General features: G+C 44.4%; 1 protein-coding gene across 1 annotated transcript in view; it reads left to right on the plus strand.

The window, feature by feature from the left end:
* Positions 1-17019, plus strand: part of HMCN1 (hemicentin 1) — a 323599-nt gene that overhangs the window by 143200 nt on the left and 163380 nt on the right. The window contains exons 14-18 of the mRNA XM_030573193.1: positions 2126-2239; positions 3288-3446; positions 4363-4557; positions 5413-5511; positions 14794-14921. Coding sequence (XP_030429053.1) covers positions 2126-2239; positions 3288-3446; positions 4363-4557; positions 5413-5511; positions 14794-14921 — 695 coding nt within the window. The remainder of the gene's footprint in view (positions 1-2125; positions 2240-3287; positions 3447-4362; positions 4558-5412; positions 5512-14793; positions 14922-17019) is intronic.

Consider the following 17019-nt stretch of genomic DNA (forward strand, 5'->3'; position numbering starts at 1 on the left):
CCAATTGTTCATGGCCATAGCCCATAGAATGCATGGCCTTCCAGTTTCTGCGCAACGCATATCGTCCTGGATCACAGACTGCATTTGCATGTGCTGTGAGCTGGCCAAGGTCCCAGCCCCACCAATTATGGCCTATTCGACCAGCCTTTCTGGTGCAGTTCCCCATCCAGGAGATCTGTAAGGCAGCTACCTGGTCTTCAGTCCACATGTTTACATCCCACTATGCTGTCAACCAACAGGCCAGAGATGATGCAGCGGTTGACAGGGCTGTCCTCCAGTCAATCATTCTGTGATTCCTACCCACTTCTGATGGTAAGCTTGGAAGTCACCTAATTGGAACAGATGTGAACAATCACTCAAAGAAGAAAAGACAGTTACTTACCTCTTGCAACTGTTATTCTTCGAGATGTGTTGTTCACGTCCATTACAATACCCACTTCCCTATCCCTCTGTCTGAGTCAACGGCAAGAAGGAACAGAAGGATGGTCAGGCCGGCAGGGTACTATATACACAGCCGTAAGCGTGCCACACTAGAGGGCTCCCTTTCTGTCCCGATGAGAGCTGCTAAGGGAAAAAGTTTCTGATGTCCGTGCATGCAATGTGTGCACACCTAATTGTAATGGACGTGAACAACACATCTTGAAGAACAACAGTTATGAGAGGTAAGTAACCATCTTTTTCGAATGGGGAAGCAAAGGGAAGCTACATGAGTGGCCATGTGATCCTCCCTAGCAATCTGTTTCTGGTGCCCAGGGCAGCCGGCAGAGAGGTAAATCACTATGGGGCAGAGGGGAAGGCCTAGCTTAAGGCTCCTACCCTGTATCAGGCTCAGCTGCTAGTCTCGGCTGGGCTGGGACGGAGGGGACTTCCTTTTCCCCTGCACGGCATCTGGGGCTGGGTTAGACCCACCCCAGATTTCTCCCTCAGCTGCAAACTACCTTCCCCTAGGTTTCCTGCACCCATCGCTCCTCAGCTGCAGGGGGAGGGATCATTGTACGGGGAGCTGCTCCCCCATCTGCCCAACCCTTGCATTCAGACCCTCCTGCAGAGCCTCCCCCGTGACCCAGAACCCTCCCAATGAGCCCCACTCCCCCTGTATCTGAACCACCCTGATGAGCCACCCACACCTGGATCCCCATCCCATTGAGCCCCACTCCCCCATCATGTGGACCCCCCACATCCAGACCCCCCCTGACAGCTTTATCCCCTCTCACACCCAGATTCCCTCCCTTCCCCGCTGAGCCCCAACCACTTTCACCTGGATCCCCCTGCAGTATCCCATTACCGTTGGACCCAGAACCACCCAACAAGCCCCTGTGCAGCCAGATCCCTCTACACCTGGATCCCCCACTGAGCCACCCCCACCCAGATTGCCTTACACAGAACCCTTTCAACCCACACCTGGATCACCCCACACTAAGCCCCTCTACACTTGGACCCTGGCTGCCTGAGCCTGCCTGCATCTGGCACAGAGGGGCAGGGCCCTGGGGTGTTTCTGAGGCAGGCCTGGTCCTTGCGCTGTGTCAGGGTTGGATGCAGCCTCACCGCTGAGTCCATGTCCCAAGGGGAGCTGCAAAGTGATCTCCCACCTCTGTGCAGCCAATGGCCTGTGCTCCCCAGTGCCATGCTGGAGCCTCCACATTTATTTGACGAATAAAATTTGTAGCATTTTTAATTTTTTAGTACAGGATTTTTATTTATTTATTTATTGGCACAGAATGCACTCAGGAGTAATACTATGTGTCTGTAGTGCACCGAGCCAGTGGGTCTCTGAGCACTACAGTATTGCATCTATTTAATATTGGGAAGTAGACACCGAGAGAGTGTCTCTGAATCTTCCCAGATCTTCTGAATTTTCAAATCCTCTCACTTCTTATTTCTCACTTATTATTCCACTCACCTTTCAGTTATCCCGCCACTCCAGTTTCTTTATTCTCCCCATTTCCCTCAATATTTTGCAGTTCACCTAAGATTCTCAAGCTTGATCAGCTTTATTTAAAATATTCTGTCTAATGTCCATGTAACAAGAGGAAACTGGAGACTATCCTAACTTAAGTAACAAATATTTAAAGTAAACATTCTTTGTTTACTTGAAAAAAAAATCTAATATTTTTCTTTTTTCCAGAGGGCCCAAAGTTGACTGTAGTTCACAGTGAAATTCTGGTTGCCCTTGGAGACACGACTGTAATGGAATGTAAAACAACTGGGATCCCACCTCCTCAAGTTAAATGGTTTAAAGGTGCATTTCTTCCATCCATCTGGATCTATTTTGCTTGGTTTGGTTTATTTACTGAACAATGATATCTTACTCAATTACTTTGGTTTGTGACTTAATAGTGCTAAAAGCTGGTTTACTATCGAAGTGGTGACTAAACCATGAGGTTCTAATTTTGGCGATACGGCACTAGACCTCTGAGGTCTGATATATTACACTCTGTTTTACTGTTTTAACTCCATGGACTTTGTGAAATTACACTAATGTAAAACAAGTGTAACAGAGTGGTGAGTCGAATCTTGTGTCTTCTAAATAATGGCCTTCCTACTTTGTAGAATGTTTAGATATATGTGACTAAAATCTCAAATGTATTTTTCTATGCTTGGTAATTGAATGGCTCCTCTAACCCCCTCAAAAAGCCCAAGGAGCTCTTTACTTCTCCTGCCATCAAGATTTTAGAGACTCCCACTTTTGGAGTGGAAAAATACTCAGAGAGTCATCATACAGCTACATGAGCTTCTCCCTCACCCTCAGAAACTGAATCTGAACTCCCAGAAAAAAGGGTTTATTGTTCCATGCACAAAGGTGTAAACTATTGAAGCAGGCTGAATACTAGAAAAGACTTCAACTTGTGTTTTCTGGAATCCCAATAGCCCTGGTACATAAGAATTGCCCTAAAAGATCAGGCAGATGCATCCTCTGGTCTATGATAGTGGTTGGTAACAGATGCTTCAGCAGAAGGTGCAAAAAACTCATAGTGAACTATTCTGGGATAACCTGCCCATAAGGAAAGTCTCTTCCTTACTGCCATTAGTTAGAGGTTGGCTTATTCACTGAAGAAAGAGGCTTTATAGCTCTTCTTAAAAAAGTGATTTTATCCAGTCTAATGTAATGGTGAATGTTCTCATTCTCTTTTAAATGGAAGCCAATGTATTATCTGGGAGTGCATAATTAAATACAATCGAACAATGATGTAATCTCAAATTGGGAATGAAAAGGATATTTCTTTCATTGGAAACAGTTTTTGAAATACTCTCTGTTATTTCATGTTATCTTTTTTATGTGGACCTAGGTGACCTAGAGTTGAGGGCGTCGATGTTTCTTATTATTGATTCTAATCGGGGTCTTTTAAAGATCCAGGAAACACAGGATCTGGATGCTGGTGATTATACTTGTGTGGCCAGCAATGATGCAGGAAGAGCATCTGGCAAGATAACTTTAGATGTTGGTTGTAAGTATCCTGTATTTAAGTGCATTAACTGCCCATGACTTAAATGTTTCCATTTCCTGACACTGGAAAGACTCACAATTAGAGACCTAGGCTTCACATTAACTTAACCTGTGCTTATTAGTGAAGGGTTAGTGCACAGATCAGTTAACCTTTCACTCTGTCAATAACACCAAACTCCATTCCTCTTACATCTCCTTTCAAAAATGTTGCTGTGCCTTCTCCCATGCAGCTCTATATACTTGGAATACTTTCCAGTGTAGTTCATCAAGCCAATTCCCTTGGCTCATTCAAATCCTTCCTACAATTTTTCCTCCTCCTCACTTCTTTTTGCAAAGCTCATGAAAAGTGAAGGGAGGGGAGAAACATTCCCTCCTTTTTTTTTTAAAGCAGTGCAAACATGAAGATGTGCACATGCCACACTGACCTGAATAACCTCACAACATTATTGTCACTTTTGTCCTTCATGTCCTCTTTCCCCAACTCTTTTTGGTCTGACAGTGACACTGACTTGTTGCATCATGTTGAATATTGGCCCTAGTTTTGTAAATTACACTGTGGAGGCAGATCTTTGTGTCCATATGGAGTCCTGCTTTTGTCAGAGAGGCTCTTTGCTAGTGTAGAGATCATCTCATGCAGTGTAACTTACACGGCCAAGGTCTTAGTCTGTAAGATCATTTGCACAGAATTGGGTATATTCTTATTTCAGTGAGGTGCCTAGAACATTGTTGAGTACCCCCAAAATAAATAAATGATGATGCAAGACTGCAGTTGCAAGGTTTTGCTAAATTTAGAACCTGCTGTTTGGATATTACATGCTGTATGATGGGACATATAATTGAAATTGTAGTTTAACCTAAACTGCAAAGGGATTATTAATGCCATGTTACTTCTCTGTTTTATGTTCTGTGTACTCCAGCTCTCCCAGTTTTCACACAGGAACCTAGTGATGAATCTGTGGATATTGGATCAAACGTGACACTGCCTTGCTATGTTCAGGGTTACCCAGAACCAAAGATTAAATGGAGACGGTTGGATGGCGTGCCTCTTTTCTCCAGACCCTTTGCAGTTAGTTCCATCAGTCAGCTCAGAACGGGTGCCCTGTCTATTAACAGTAGGTAGACAAAAATCTATGAAGACAAGATCATAAAATATATACTGTAAAAAATATATTTATCAAAATTACTGTAATACTTTAGTATTTATTTTGCCTTTAATAATGTCAGTTTTTAGTACAGACTATATCCATTTGACATCAAAATTCCACTGGCATTCTGGCGGTAGGGCTGAATGCACTTAAGTTACTATTTGAATCTCTTTGTATTTGAGTGAGAATAATGTCAGTGCCGTAGAAGTACAGTGTTTGGGGTAAGATTAAAATTTGGGTCCTGGCCAATTGTTGACACTAAAGATTCCATGGAATCTTTGCAAGAGAAGAGGATGTTAACTCCATTGTTTGTGCCAAGTCCTAGTTTGGGTAGCTATTGTACATTCTGCCTGTCTAATTTCTTCTTGCAGCTTCAGTTGGCTATTGTATTCTTCACCTTTTGTTCTAAACAGTTGTGCGGTATTGTTCTGCGTTGTTAAACAGCTGCCTTGTTCCCTCCCAGACAGCTATATTCTTAGATGGGTGAAGTGATTCCAGTAGGTAGTGTTGGTAAATTGCATTAAAATCCTTTGGGATGAAAAGCAGTATATATAAAAGGTTGCAATGCAAATATATTTCACTTTTAATATAATTGTACTTGACCATTCCTTATCACTGGCCACAATGGAGAGAAGCAATGTCCACATAAGAGAACTTGAAGAAGAATAATGCATTATGTGTATATAATATAATGCGGCCAGTGACAAGGAATGGCCAAGTAAAGTTATATTAAAAGTGAAATATTTTTGCATTGCAACCTTTTAGTGCAAGACAGTTTAAGATAATGCAATCTTGTCCTTTTTAAATTTAATTTGTTTTTAGATTTGTGGGTCAGCGATGAGGGAACTTACATCTGTGAAGCTGAAAACCAATTTGGAAAGATCCAGTCACAGCCGGCCACAATAACAGTAACAGGACTGGGTAAGGCGGGTTAACATCTCAATCTAACCTAGCAAAAGGATTGACTGATAGAAGTTCTATAGCTGTTAATATATCTGACTACTCTTTCTTTGGATATGAGCCCAAACCAAATACTTTCAATTTAAATACCCCCAAATTCTGATGGGATTTGAAATCTGATCCTGGAATTGAATCTGAACTTAGCAAATGCTCCCTCTTTTTATAATGGTCTGAACAAAAATCCTGAACGTGAATACTTCTGAACTTTGGGGTGTGGGAAATCCAGACTTGAATTAGGTGCCTTGAACCCATGTCTAATTTTCATCTATTGCCAATAATTTTATTTTTATATAAGAAATAATTAATACAAAAGTTAATTTCTTCTGAGTCCAAAATAGAAGAATCGTTTTTTTAATTAGAAGAACTAACTGTATATTATGAATACAATTTTCTTTAAAATTAGAAATAGTAAGCCTAATTCTGTGCTGATTTACATCCAGTGCAGACCCTTGAGTTCATTAGGGCTTCACAGAGAGTAAGCCAGTGCAGAATCTGGACCTTAGTGAGAAATATTCCTGTCCAAGAGTCTAATTTATTTTCATACAAATTAGTTTAGACATTTTGGGCCTGTTCCTTGTTGGGTTCCTTCTCCCAAAACTCCCCTTAGCTTAAATAAGAGCAGGATTAGGCCCTTGTTTATGCCCCGATAGCCTGAAGCTTCTATACTGAGTTCAGCATCTTAAGGGACCTTAGGTAGGATTTTCAAAAGTGATTGAACTGGCCCACCACTTTTCTCATTGAAGGCAATGGTAAAACGGCCATTAACTTTAATGCGAGCAGAGCTTTTGAAAATCCCACCCAAACTTGTAACCTGGTCTACAAATCTTAATGCGTATTTTTATGCACATACTCATTTGACAGAATTTGTACAAGAAAATAGGATATGTACTTGCAAATCAGATGTGTGTGTATATATACGTACTTATACTAACTGAAATAGGAATGGAACATGGAACAGTGTAAACCAAAATAATTGAGTTTTCCACATTAGAACATCTTTTTTTAATCTTTTGACTTGCTACAAGACTTGGATTAGTTCCAACTATACTTAATTAAATGGATCTTCAAAAAGGTACTTATCCTTAGTTTTGTTTTATCGTCCTCCTGTTATAAAAGATTGTTAAAGACAGAAAAATCTTCATCATGAAAACATTTTGTGATGGGGAGTGGGAGAGGTTTCCTGCCATAACTTATCTTAAAAACTGAAGGTAGCAGGGAGAGTGCTCAAGGCAATTCTTGATAAAATTGGAGTATAAGAGATCTCTGTGATTTAAGAAAACAGTGAATGTATAGTTTGTACAAGAGTTATCTTCAAGTAACTGGTTTTATTGTAGAGAGTGGGAAATGAAAATAATTAGACATAATGCTGTGAAATGTGTGCGTTTGTAGGAGGAAGTGAATGGGGGTCCGTTTATGCATTCAGTGAAGTGTTTTTTATCTTGGACCACATGTCAGGAATCTTTACATTCATAGCAAGCAGCATTTTATAAACGTTCTGTTTAATCTCCACTATTTCAAGGTTATTTTAAAAAGCAAACAAACAAGTGAAGCTGTTTATGAACTGGTAAGCAAGATTTGGCTTGAGATTTGGCTGCCACCCCAGAGCCTCTTGAGTAAGCAAAATTCACGTTACATGTTTATTGGCATCCAGAACTTTCTGCCGGGTTGTTGACCTTTCCCATGAGACCTAATAGCTTGTGCTCAGAAGGGAAGTCACCTCTTGGTCATGGCTCTTGTGAACCTACCTATTTCTATTCCTAGAAATTCTGCTACCAACAAGAAATAATTTTTTTTTTGACTTTACATCAATAGAATTTGAGTGTACAGGAAATGCAGGGTCAAGCTGTCAAAATCTAGTCCCAGATTTGGACCTTAGCGTCCAAAATATGGGGGTTAGCATGAAAACCTCCAAGCTTAGTTACCAGCTTGGACCTGATACTGCTGCCACCACCCAAAAAATTAGAGTGTTTTGGGGCACTCTGGTCCCCCCAAAAAACCTTCCCTGGGGACCCCAAGACCCAAATCCCTTGAGTCTCACAACAAAGGGAAATAATCCTTTTTCCCTTCCCCCCTCCAGCTGCTCCTGGAGAGCTACACAGAAGCAACCTCCGTGACTCTAAGCAGAGGGACTCCACCCTCCCCGTTTCCAGTCCTGGAAAACAGAATTACTTCCCTCTTCACCCAGAGGGAATGCAAAGTCAGACTAGTAAATCTAACACACACAGATCTCCCTCTGACTTCTTCCTCCCACCAATTCCCTGGTGAGCTGCAGACCCAATTCCCTGGAGTTCCTCACTAAAGAAAAACTCCAACAGGTCTTAAAAGAAAGCTTTATATAAAAAAGAAAGAAAAATACATACAAATGGTCTCTCTGTATTAAGGTGACAAATACAGGGTCAATTGCTTAAAAGAATATTGAATAAACAGCCTTATTCAAAAGAATACAATTTAAAGCACTCCAGCAACTATAGACAAGTAAATACAAAAGAAAAAACCAACTTTGTACTTACAACTTGGAAACCTAAGATTAGAAAGCAGGAAATAGAAATCCTTCTCATAGCTGAGAGAGGCAGACAGAAGACAAAGGACTCACACCCAAACTTCCCTTCACCCAGATCTGAAAAAAGTCTGGTTTCCTGATTGGTCCTCTGGTCAGGTGCTTCAGGTTACTTTTTTTTTTCAGGTGAAAGAGACATTAACCCTTAGCTATCTGTTTATGACACGCCCCCCAAATTGCAGACAGTGGGGAAGCTCACTGGTAGCGATTTCCTTCTAGAACTTTAAAATAAACAGATTACTACAACACATGCACCTTTACATATACCACTAAGTATATAACTAACAGACTTCTACATTTTAAGAACACTTTTTAACTACTAGATTCTGGGAAACTGTCACGGGAGAGTGCATCAGCTACTTTGTTAGAAGCTCCTGTGATGTGCTGAATTTCAAAATCAAAATCTTGGAGAGCTAAACTCCAACGAAGAAGTTTTTTGTTGTTACCCTTGGCAGTATGAAGCCACTTTAGTGCAGCATGGTCAGTTTGTAGTTGGAACCGCCGTCCCCAAACATATGGGCGTAGTTTTTCCAGGGCGTACACAATGGCGTAGCATTCCTTTTCACTGATTGACCAGTGACTTTCCCTCTCAGACAGTTTCTTGCTGAGAAACACGACAGGATGGAAGTTGTGATCTGTTGCTTCCTGCATGAGCACTGCTCCTATACCACGCTCAGATGCATCCATGGTTACCAGGAATGGTTTGTCAAAATCCGGGGCCCTGAGTACAGGGTCAGACATGAACGTCGCCTTAAGCTGGGTAAAGGCCTTTTGACACTCATCAGTCCACTTAACTGCATTTGGCTGGGTCTTTTTGGTCAGGTCGGTCAGTGGGGCAGCGATTTGGCTGTAGTGTGGTACAAATCGCCTGTAGTACCTGGCCAAGCCTAAGAAGGATTGGACCTGTTTCTTTGACCTTGGGACAGGCCACTTTTGGATAGCATCCACCTTGGCCTGTAGGGGGCTTATGGTTCCTTGACCCACCTGGTGCCCCAGGTAAGTCACTCTGTTTTGGCCTATTTGACACTTTTTGGCCTTAACAGTTAGTCCTGCCTGCCTGATGCGCTCAAAGACCTTTTCCAGGTGTAGTAGGTGTTCGGGCCAGGAGTCAGAAAAAATGGCCACATCATCGAGGTAGACAACTGCAAATTCTCCCAGTCCTGCTAGTAGACCATCTACCAGCCTCTGGAAGGTGGCGGGTGCATTTCGAAGGCCGAAAGGAAGGACATTGAATTCATACACCCCCGCATGGGTGACGAATGCTGACCTCTCCTTGGCAGGTTCATCTAGCGGTACTTGCCAGTACCCCTTGGTTAAGTCTATTGTAGAGATGAACTGGGCACGTCCCAACTTCTCCAATAGCTCATCGGTGCGTGGCATTGGATAGTTGTCTGGACGAGTTACCGCATTTAGCTTACGGTAGTCCACGCAAAAGCGTATTTCCCCATCTGGTTTGGGTACCAGAACCACTGGAGATGCCCATGCACTGGTAGATGAGCGGATTATACCCATCTGTAGCATGATCTGGATCTCCCGTTGTATAGCAGCTTGGGCATGAGGAGACACCCGGTAGGGTGGGGTTCTAATTGGGTGAGCATTACCTGTGTCAATGGAGTCGTATGCCCGTTCAGTCCGTCCTGGGGTGGCTGAGAACAATGGGGCGAAGCTAGTGCACAGCTCCTTGATTTATTGCCGCTGCAGACGTTCCAGGGTGGTTGAGAGGTTCACCTCTTCCACGCCACCGTCTTTTTTCCCGTCGTAGTAGACGCCGTCAGGCCACTCAGCATCATCTCCCTGGACTGTAAACTGACAAACCTGTAAGTCTCTGGAATAGAAAGGCTTGAGAGAATTAACATGGTACACTCTAGGCTTTAGTGAGGAATTGGGAAATGCTATGAGGTAGTTCACAGTTTCCAGGCGCTCTTGGACCTTGAATGGCCCTTCCCATGATGCTTCCATCTTATGGGCCTTTTGCGCCTTCAAGACCATAACCTGGTCTCCTACGTTGAAGGAACGTTCTCTGGCATGTCTGTCATACCAGGCCTTTTGCTCTTCCTGAGCATCCTTTAGGTTCTCTTTAGCAAGGGCTAAGGAGTGTCGGAGGGTGCTTTGTAGGTTGCTTACAATGTCCAGAATGTTAGTTCCTGGAGAAGGCGTAAACCCCTCCCATTGCTGCTTCACCAACTGTAATGGCCCCTTAACCTCGTGACCATGCACAAGTTCAAATGGTGAAAACCCTAAACTGGGATGTGGTACAGCCCTGTAGGCAAACAGCAACTGCTGCAACACTAGGTCCCAATTATTGGAGTATTCATTGACGAATTTATGTATCATGGCCCCCAAAGTTCCATTAAACCTTTCCACCAGGCCATTGGTTTGATGGTGGTACGGGGTGGCAACCAAGTGGTTCACCCCATGAGTTTCCCACAGTTTTTCCATGGTCCCTGCCAGGAAATTAGATCCTGAATCTGTAAGGATGTCGGAGGGCCAACCTACCCTGGCAAAAATGTCTGTTAGGGCCAGGCACACAGTGTTAGCCCTGGTGTTCCCTAGAGCTACTGCTTCCGGCCATCGGGTAGCAAAGTCCACTAAAGTCAGTACATAGTGCTTTCCTCTGGGTGTCTTTTTTGGAAAAGGACCCAGAATATCCACAGCTACTCGCTGAAATGGGACCTCAATTATGGGGAGTGGCTGGAGAGGCGCCTTGACCTGGTCTTGGGGTTTTCCCACTCTTTGGCATACCTCACAAGACCGGACGTACTTGGCAACGTCCTTGCCCATCCCCTCCCAGTGGAAGGACTTCCCCAACCGGTCCTTGGTTCTGTTCACCCCAGCATGGCCACTGGGATGATCATGGGCTAAGCTTAAGAGCTTCCCCCGGTACTTAGTTGGAACCACCAACTGTTTTTGCGGCTGCCATTTTTCCCGGTGTCCACCAGAAAGAATCTCCTTGTATAAAAGTCCTTGGTCTATAACAAACCGGGATCGATTAGAAGAGCTGAGAGGCGGTGGGGTGCTCCGTGCCACCGCCCACGCTTTCTGAAGGCTGTCATCTGCTTCCTGCTCAGTCTGGAACTGTTCCCTTGTGGCTGGGGTCACCAGTTCTTCCTCAGACTGTGGACTTGGGCTTGGTCCCTCTGGAAGCGATGTAGGTGATGAGGTTGTTTCCGTTGCTGGTGAGCCACTCTCCGCTGGTGCACCTGAGGTTCTTTCAGGCTCTGGCTGAGCCTTTTGGGTATGGCTGTCTGTTGCTTCTGCCAGTTCTGGCTCGTTGGTGCCCTCTGGCGTTGAGTTTGAAGATGTGGTTGCAATTGCTGGTGCTGGTTGCTGTTCCAGTTCTGGGCCTGGGACTGGAGGTGCTGTGGCTGTTTCAGTGGTAGGCATGGAATCCGGGTCCACTACCTCTGTCTGGGTCTCTGGTAACACAGACGGGGCGTCTGTGGACGGCTTAAGAAAAGGAATGGATCTGGAAGCTTGCCTGGTTTGACTACGTGTAACCAGTCCTACTTGCTTGGCCCGCTTCACCTGGTTGGCCAAGTCTTCCCCCAGTAGCATGGGGATAGGATAATTGTCATAGACTGCAAAAGTCCACATTCCTGACCAGCCTTTGTACTGGACAGGCAGTTCAGCTGTAGGCAAGTCTACAGCTTGTGACATGAAGAGGTAAATTGTCACTTTGGCCTTTGGGTTGATGAATTTGGGGTCTACGAAGGATTGGTGGATAGCTGACACTTGTGTCTCCATGTCTCTCCAAGCAGTAACCTTCTTTCTGCCCACTCTCAAATTTTCCCTTCGCTCCAAGGGTTTTTGAGAGGCATCTGGGCCTGGGAATCTTTGGTGTGATGGTGGTGTAATGAACTGCACTCGGATGGCGTTCTTTGGACAGTTGGCCTTGATATGTCCCTGTTCATTACACTTAAAGCATCTGCCATCTGATGGATCACTGGGCCGAGGTGAGTTACTGGAGACTGGTGAGGTGGAAGAATAGGGCGTCTGTGGCTTTACTTGGGTTGTATGTGGGGTCTTTGGCTGTCCTCGGTTGTAGGGTTTATGGTCAGTGTGCCCCCTGGGGTATTCGTTCCCCTTGACAGTAGCTTTCTTGCTTTCTGCCACTTCCATCCATCTGGCTCCAATCTCCCCTGCCTCAGCGAGATTTTTGGGTTTCCCATCTTGTATGTACCGTGTTATGTCCTCAGGAACACCATCCAAGAACTGCTCCATTTGTATGAGGAGGTGCAGTTCTTCCAAGGTTTTAACATTGTGTCCTGATATCCAGGCCTCATAATTTTTCCCAACGTAGTAGGCATGTTTGGGAAATGACACATCTGGTTTCCACTTTTGGGTTCTGAAACGCCAACGGGCATGATCCGGGGTTATCCCCATTCTGTATCTGGCCTTGGTTTGAAAAAGTTTATAGTCATTCATGTTCTCCTTAGGCATTTCAGCTGCCACCTCTGCTAAAGGTCCACTGAGCTGTGGCCTCAATTCTACCATGTACTGGTCTTCAGGGATGCTGTACCCAAGACAGGCTCTTTCAGAATTTTCCAAGAAGGCCTCAGTGTCATCACCTGCCTTGTAGGTGGGAAATTTCTTGTGCTGTGGAACAATAATTGGCGAAGGGTTGTTAGGATTGGCTGGAGCAGGTTGCTTAGCCTTTTCTAATTCCATGACCTGTCGGTGGGTCTCCCTCTGTTTTTCCAACGCTCGTTGGTGGGCTGCATTGTTGGCTTCTTCTTGTTTTTGTAGCCTTTCCATCTCTTGTTGTGAGTTGCCTCATCTCTGGCCATCTGTGTTCTGAGCAGTTCTATCTGTTTTTCCATGGCTTCGAGCTGTACTGCCTCTGGTTTTCGTGACATCTTGTTTTCTTGTGTTGGTGTGCCCTCCGGTATTTATCTTCTGAACTGCAGTCTCTGTTGCCTCCTGGGGTCTGCCTAGCAACAGTGCCTTTTTTCCTTTCTTCCTTTAGGTAGTCTTTCAATGTAAGGTAAACCAGAAAAACCACTTTATTTGCATGTATATAGTGCTGGTATCTGCCTCCTAATGGGAGTGCTATTGTCACAAAAGACCTGTTTGTCACAGCTTAATGGTTTCTTGCTTAATATGCAAGCCACAACTGCCAGAGAGAGCAGAGAAAAAAAATCTCTCTGGTTCCTTTTTAAAACCAAACTGTTTCTCTCTGCTAAAAAGCCCCTAGCAGAGAAAAGAAAAATATAATATTCCTACTGGCTTCTAGAGAAAAGAAAAATATAATATTCCTACTGACTTCTGGATTCTATCTCACCACTGCCACTCATGTCATATAACCTAGTCCCAGATTTGGACCTTAGCGTCCAAAATATGGGGGTTAGCATGAAAACCTCCAAGCTTAGTTACCAGCTTGGACCTGGTACTGCTGCCACTACCCAAAAAATTAGAGTGTTTTGGGGCACTCTGGTCCCCCCAAAAAACCTTCCCTGGGGACCCGAAGACCCAAATCCCTTGCGTCTCACAACAAAGGGAAATAATCCTTTTTCCCTTCCCCCCCTCCAGCTGCTCCTGGAGAGCTACACAGAAGCAACCTCCGTGACTCTAAGCAGAGGGACTCCACCCTCCCCGTTCCCAGTCCTGGAAAACAGAATTACTTCCCTCTTCACCCAGAGGGAATGCAAAGTCAGACTAGTAAATCTAACACACACAGATCTCCCTCTGACTTCTTCCTCCCACCAATTCCCTGGTGAGCTGCAGACCCAATTCCCTGGAGTTCCTCACTAAAGAAAAACTCCAATAGGTCTTAAAAGAAAGCTTTATATAAAAAAGAAAGAAAATTACATACAAATGGTCTCTCTGTATTAAGGTGACAAATACAGGGTCAATTGCTTAAAAGAATATTGAATAAACAGCCTTATTCAAAAGAATACAATTTAAAGCACTCCAGCAACTATAGACAAGTAAATACAAAAGAAAAAACCAACTTTGTACTTACAACTTGGAAACCTAAGATTAGAAAGCAGGAAATAGAAATCCTTCTCATAGCTGAGAGAGAGGCAGATAGAAGACAAAGGACTCACACCCAAACTTCCCTCCACCCAGATCTGAAAAAAGTCTGGTTTCCTGATTGGTCCTCTGGTCAGGTGCTTCAGGTTACTTTTTTTTTTCAGGTGAAAGAGACATTAACCCTTAGCTATCTGTTTATGACACAAGCCCAAAGGGAATACTGTTTTTATAGTTTTAAATGGACAATCTCTGACCTATGTAGACTGGCTGTTTGCTCCAATCCCTACACTCATTGTTTCTTCACTTCAGCTTCACTTCACACCTGCCTCTCAGGCTTTCCTCCTCCTTCTCTTCTCTCTTGTCCTATGTCCCCATTGTCCTCATACCTTCATTGTCCCCCATCCCTTCCCTTGTCTTTACATTTAGCTAGTTGTCTCTTGACTGACCCCCATGTCCCTCCCCCCCAAATATATCTTGGCACTAACGTGACATTTGCCAGCCATCACTTTGTTCACTCTGCCTTTCCTCTACCTTTTGTCTGTCCTGTATATTTAAATTATAAAGTCTTCTGTGTTTTTACTGTAGCTAGTGCAATGGGGCCCCACTCTTGCTTGGTCCTTGGGCACTATTGTAAATCATAATGATAGTAAAGAGTGTTTCATTTTCTGCAAGAACATAGAAATGCGTAAATATCTTTTTTTTTTTAATTCAAGTTGCGCCTCTAATTGGAATGAGCCCAGCAGTAGCCAATGTAATTGAAGGACAGCAGCTTACTTTGCCTTGTGTACTGCTGGCTGGAAACCCAATTCCAGGGCAGAGATGGATTAAAAATGATATGGTGGTAAGACACTCTTTTTTTATTTTTATGTATAGTCTTGCAGTTTCATTTTCCCTGAGGGAGAAAAATATGCATTTAACATTTTAAGGCATGATATAAACTTAGCACAGTGTAATATAGCTACTGTTCTTAAGCAATTATTTTTTTTGTATGGGAGAAGAAAGGTTGTAAATAAAAGATTGCAGCAAATAATTGATATTTCATCACTGAAGGAAGTGATCACACAAGAGTTCCATGTAAGAAATATATCTGTCAACGTTAAGGTTTGCTAGCCTGAGATTCCAGCTGATAGGAACAGAAATTACAATCCATAAAGGGGAAATCCAGGTGGAGACTCATCAGTCAATCATGTGAGAAACGAGCCTCTGGGTTCATTCCCTGATTCCAGGTCAAGCTTTCCAGCTGGGATAGTTTCTTCTGCCCTTTTGGGTATTGTACCCAGAGGACATGGCTGGGCCTGCATTTTGCCCACACAGGTTTCTCCCTCAGCCGTCACTTCTTCCACAGCGTCCTGTCTTGGACCTTGTTCCCCTCCCTGAGGCTCTTGTAGTTCCTGGGGCAGGGCAAGAAGAGCCCCTTGGGGGGCACTTTCACGTTGGCTAGCCTTCACCTCTAGTTGTCTCAGACTCCTGTCCCGTTTGGTTTCCTCTTGGCGTCCCTGGTACGCTGTCAGCAGCCAGGTAGTTTTCCATTAAGCTGACTGCTTCAGCCAAGGTCTCCAGTTGGTGCTTCAGGACCCATCCTCGTCCCCCGATGGGGAGTTTTGGGTGAATTTCCCCACCAGAATGAGTTCAGCAACCTGCTCCCCCATCCAGATTTCCAGTTTTAGCCAGCACCAGCAGTGCACCCTCAATCTCTAGGCCACCATATGGGGCTGGATGCCAATGAATACTTCTCTTCACGAAAGCAATGATGGTGCATCTCCTCTGAGGTATCAAAGTAATGAAGGATGGTTGCCTTGACTCTGGGGTAGTCCTGGACGGTTGTTGGGTCAAGCCCCCAGTTGGCAGCCAGGGCGGATCTGGTCAGACGAGGGGCCAACAAGATGCCAGCGCCCATGGCAGTGATACTGCTACCTGAACAAAGGTGGTAAGGAATGTCTCCAGGTTGTCATCATTTTTGTAAGCTTCACTGGCATTGGTGTGGCCAGCGGGGTGGGTTCCCTATTGATGAATCCCATGAAGACAGGAAAAAGGACAGTATTTGTTGCACTAGGCATTACTGCTGCTTCTGTGGTTGTACTGCTAGGTCTCTAATTCTTGCTGCTATTGAACATCTGTGGTTGCTGTTGGAAGGCCAGCTGCTGCTGTTGCTATCGCTTCCGGTTTTCTATAGCCAACTTTGATAATCTATTCAGATCCTTATTATTTTTAAACAAAGTCCTTTCTCCTTATACCAGAGCCGACAAGCATACCCATGTTCTCCTCCAGTTGTCATGACTCTGTCATGGTAGCATGTCGCCTTCAGGCTTGATAGGGAGTACATGAGTCCAATTACTCCATCTTACCCCAGTGGGTGCTATGGGACATCTTTTTAGCAGGCTGGTACTCACCTTCCAGCCAGAGCCTCTCAATTGTCTCATCTACCCTCTGTGTCCACCTAACAGCCTCTAGTTAGCAAAAGGGGTTAAGCAAAAGAAAGGCAAAGAAAAAACTCCCTCCTGGATATGGGATATGAACAGCTCCCTCCAGGATATGGGCCTCTCTTTCTTCAGAGGGGTCCTGGGAGAATCGATGTCCACCTCAGTGTTCAGTGGGCTCCAGTGCCAGCCTCAGTTCTTCTCCACTTCAACTCAGAGGTCTTGCACCCTCGTTCTGCAAGGGCAGCAACTCTGTAGGCTGTATGTCCTCTCTTCAGGGCTGCTGATGCTTAACAGTCTGTTCCCTTCTCATGGTTGTGCCCATCCAGGTTGAGTTCCCTCTTTTTACCTCTCCACTTCTGGCACAATTTGCAAATGTGAAAGGCCACTCCAGCCCAAACCAGCTCCTTGACCCCTTCCATGCTAGTGAGCCTGGTCACAAGCACCCATTAGCATTAACTGGAAAGCATGTTATGTATATGTACTATGTCATAGAGTAAATACTCTTTTTCTGACTCCAGC

This window comes from Gopherus evgoodei, chromosome 8, assembly GCF_007399415.2.
Source record: "Gopherus evgoodei ecotype Sinaloan lineage chromosome 8, rGopEvg1_v1.p, whole genome shotgun sequence".
Taxonomy (NCBI): domain Eukaryota; kingdom Metazoa; phylum Chordata; order Testudines; family Testudinidae; genus Gopherus; species Gopherus evgoodei.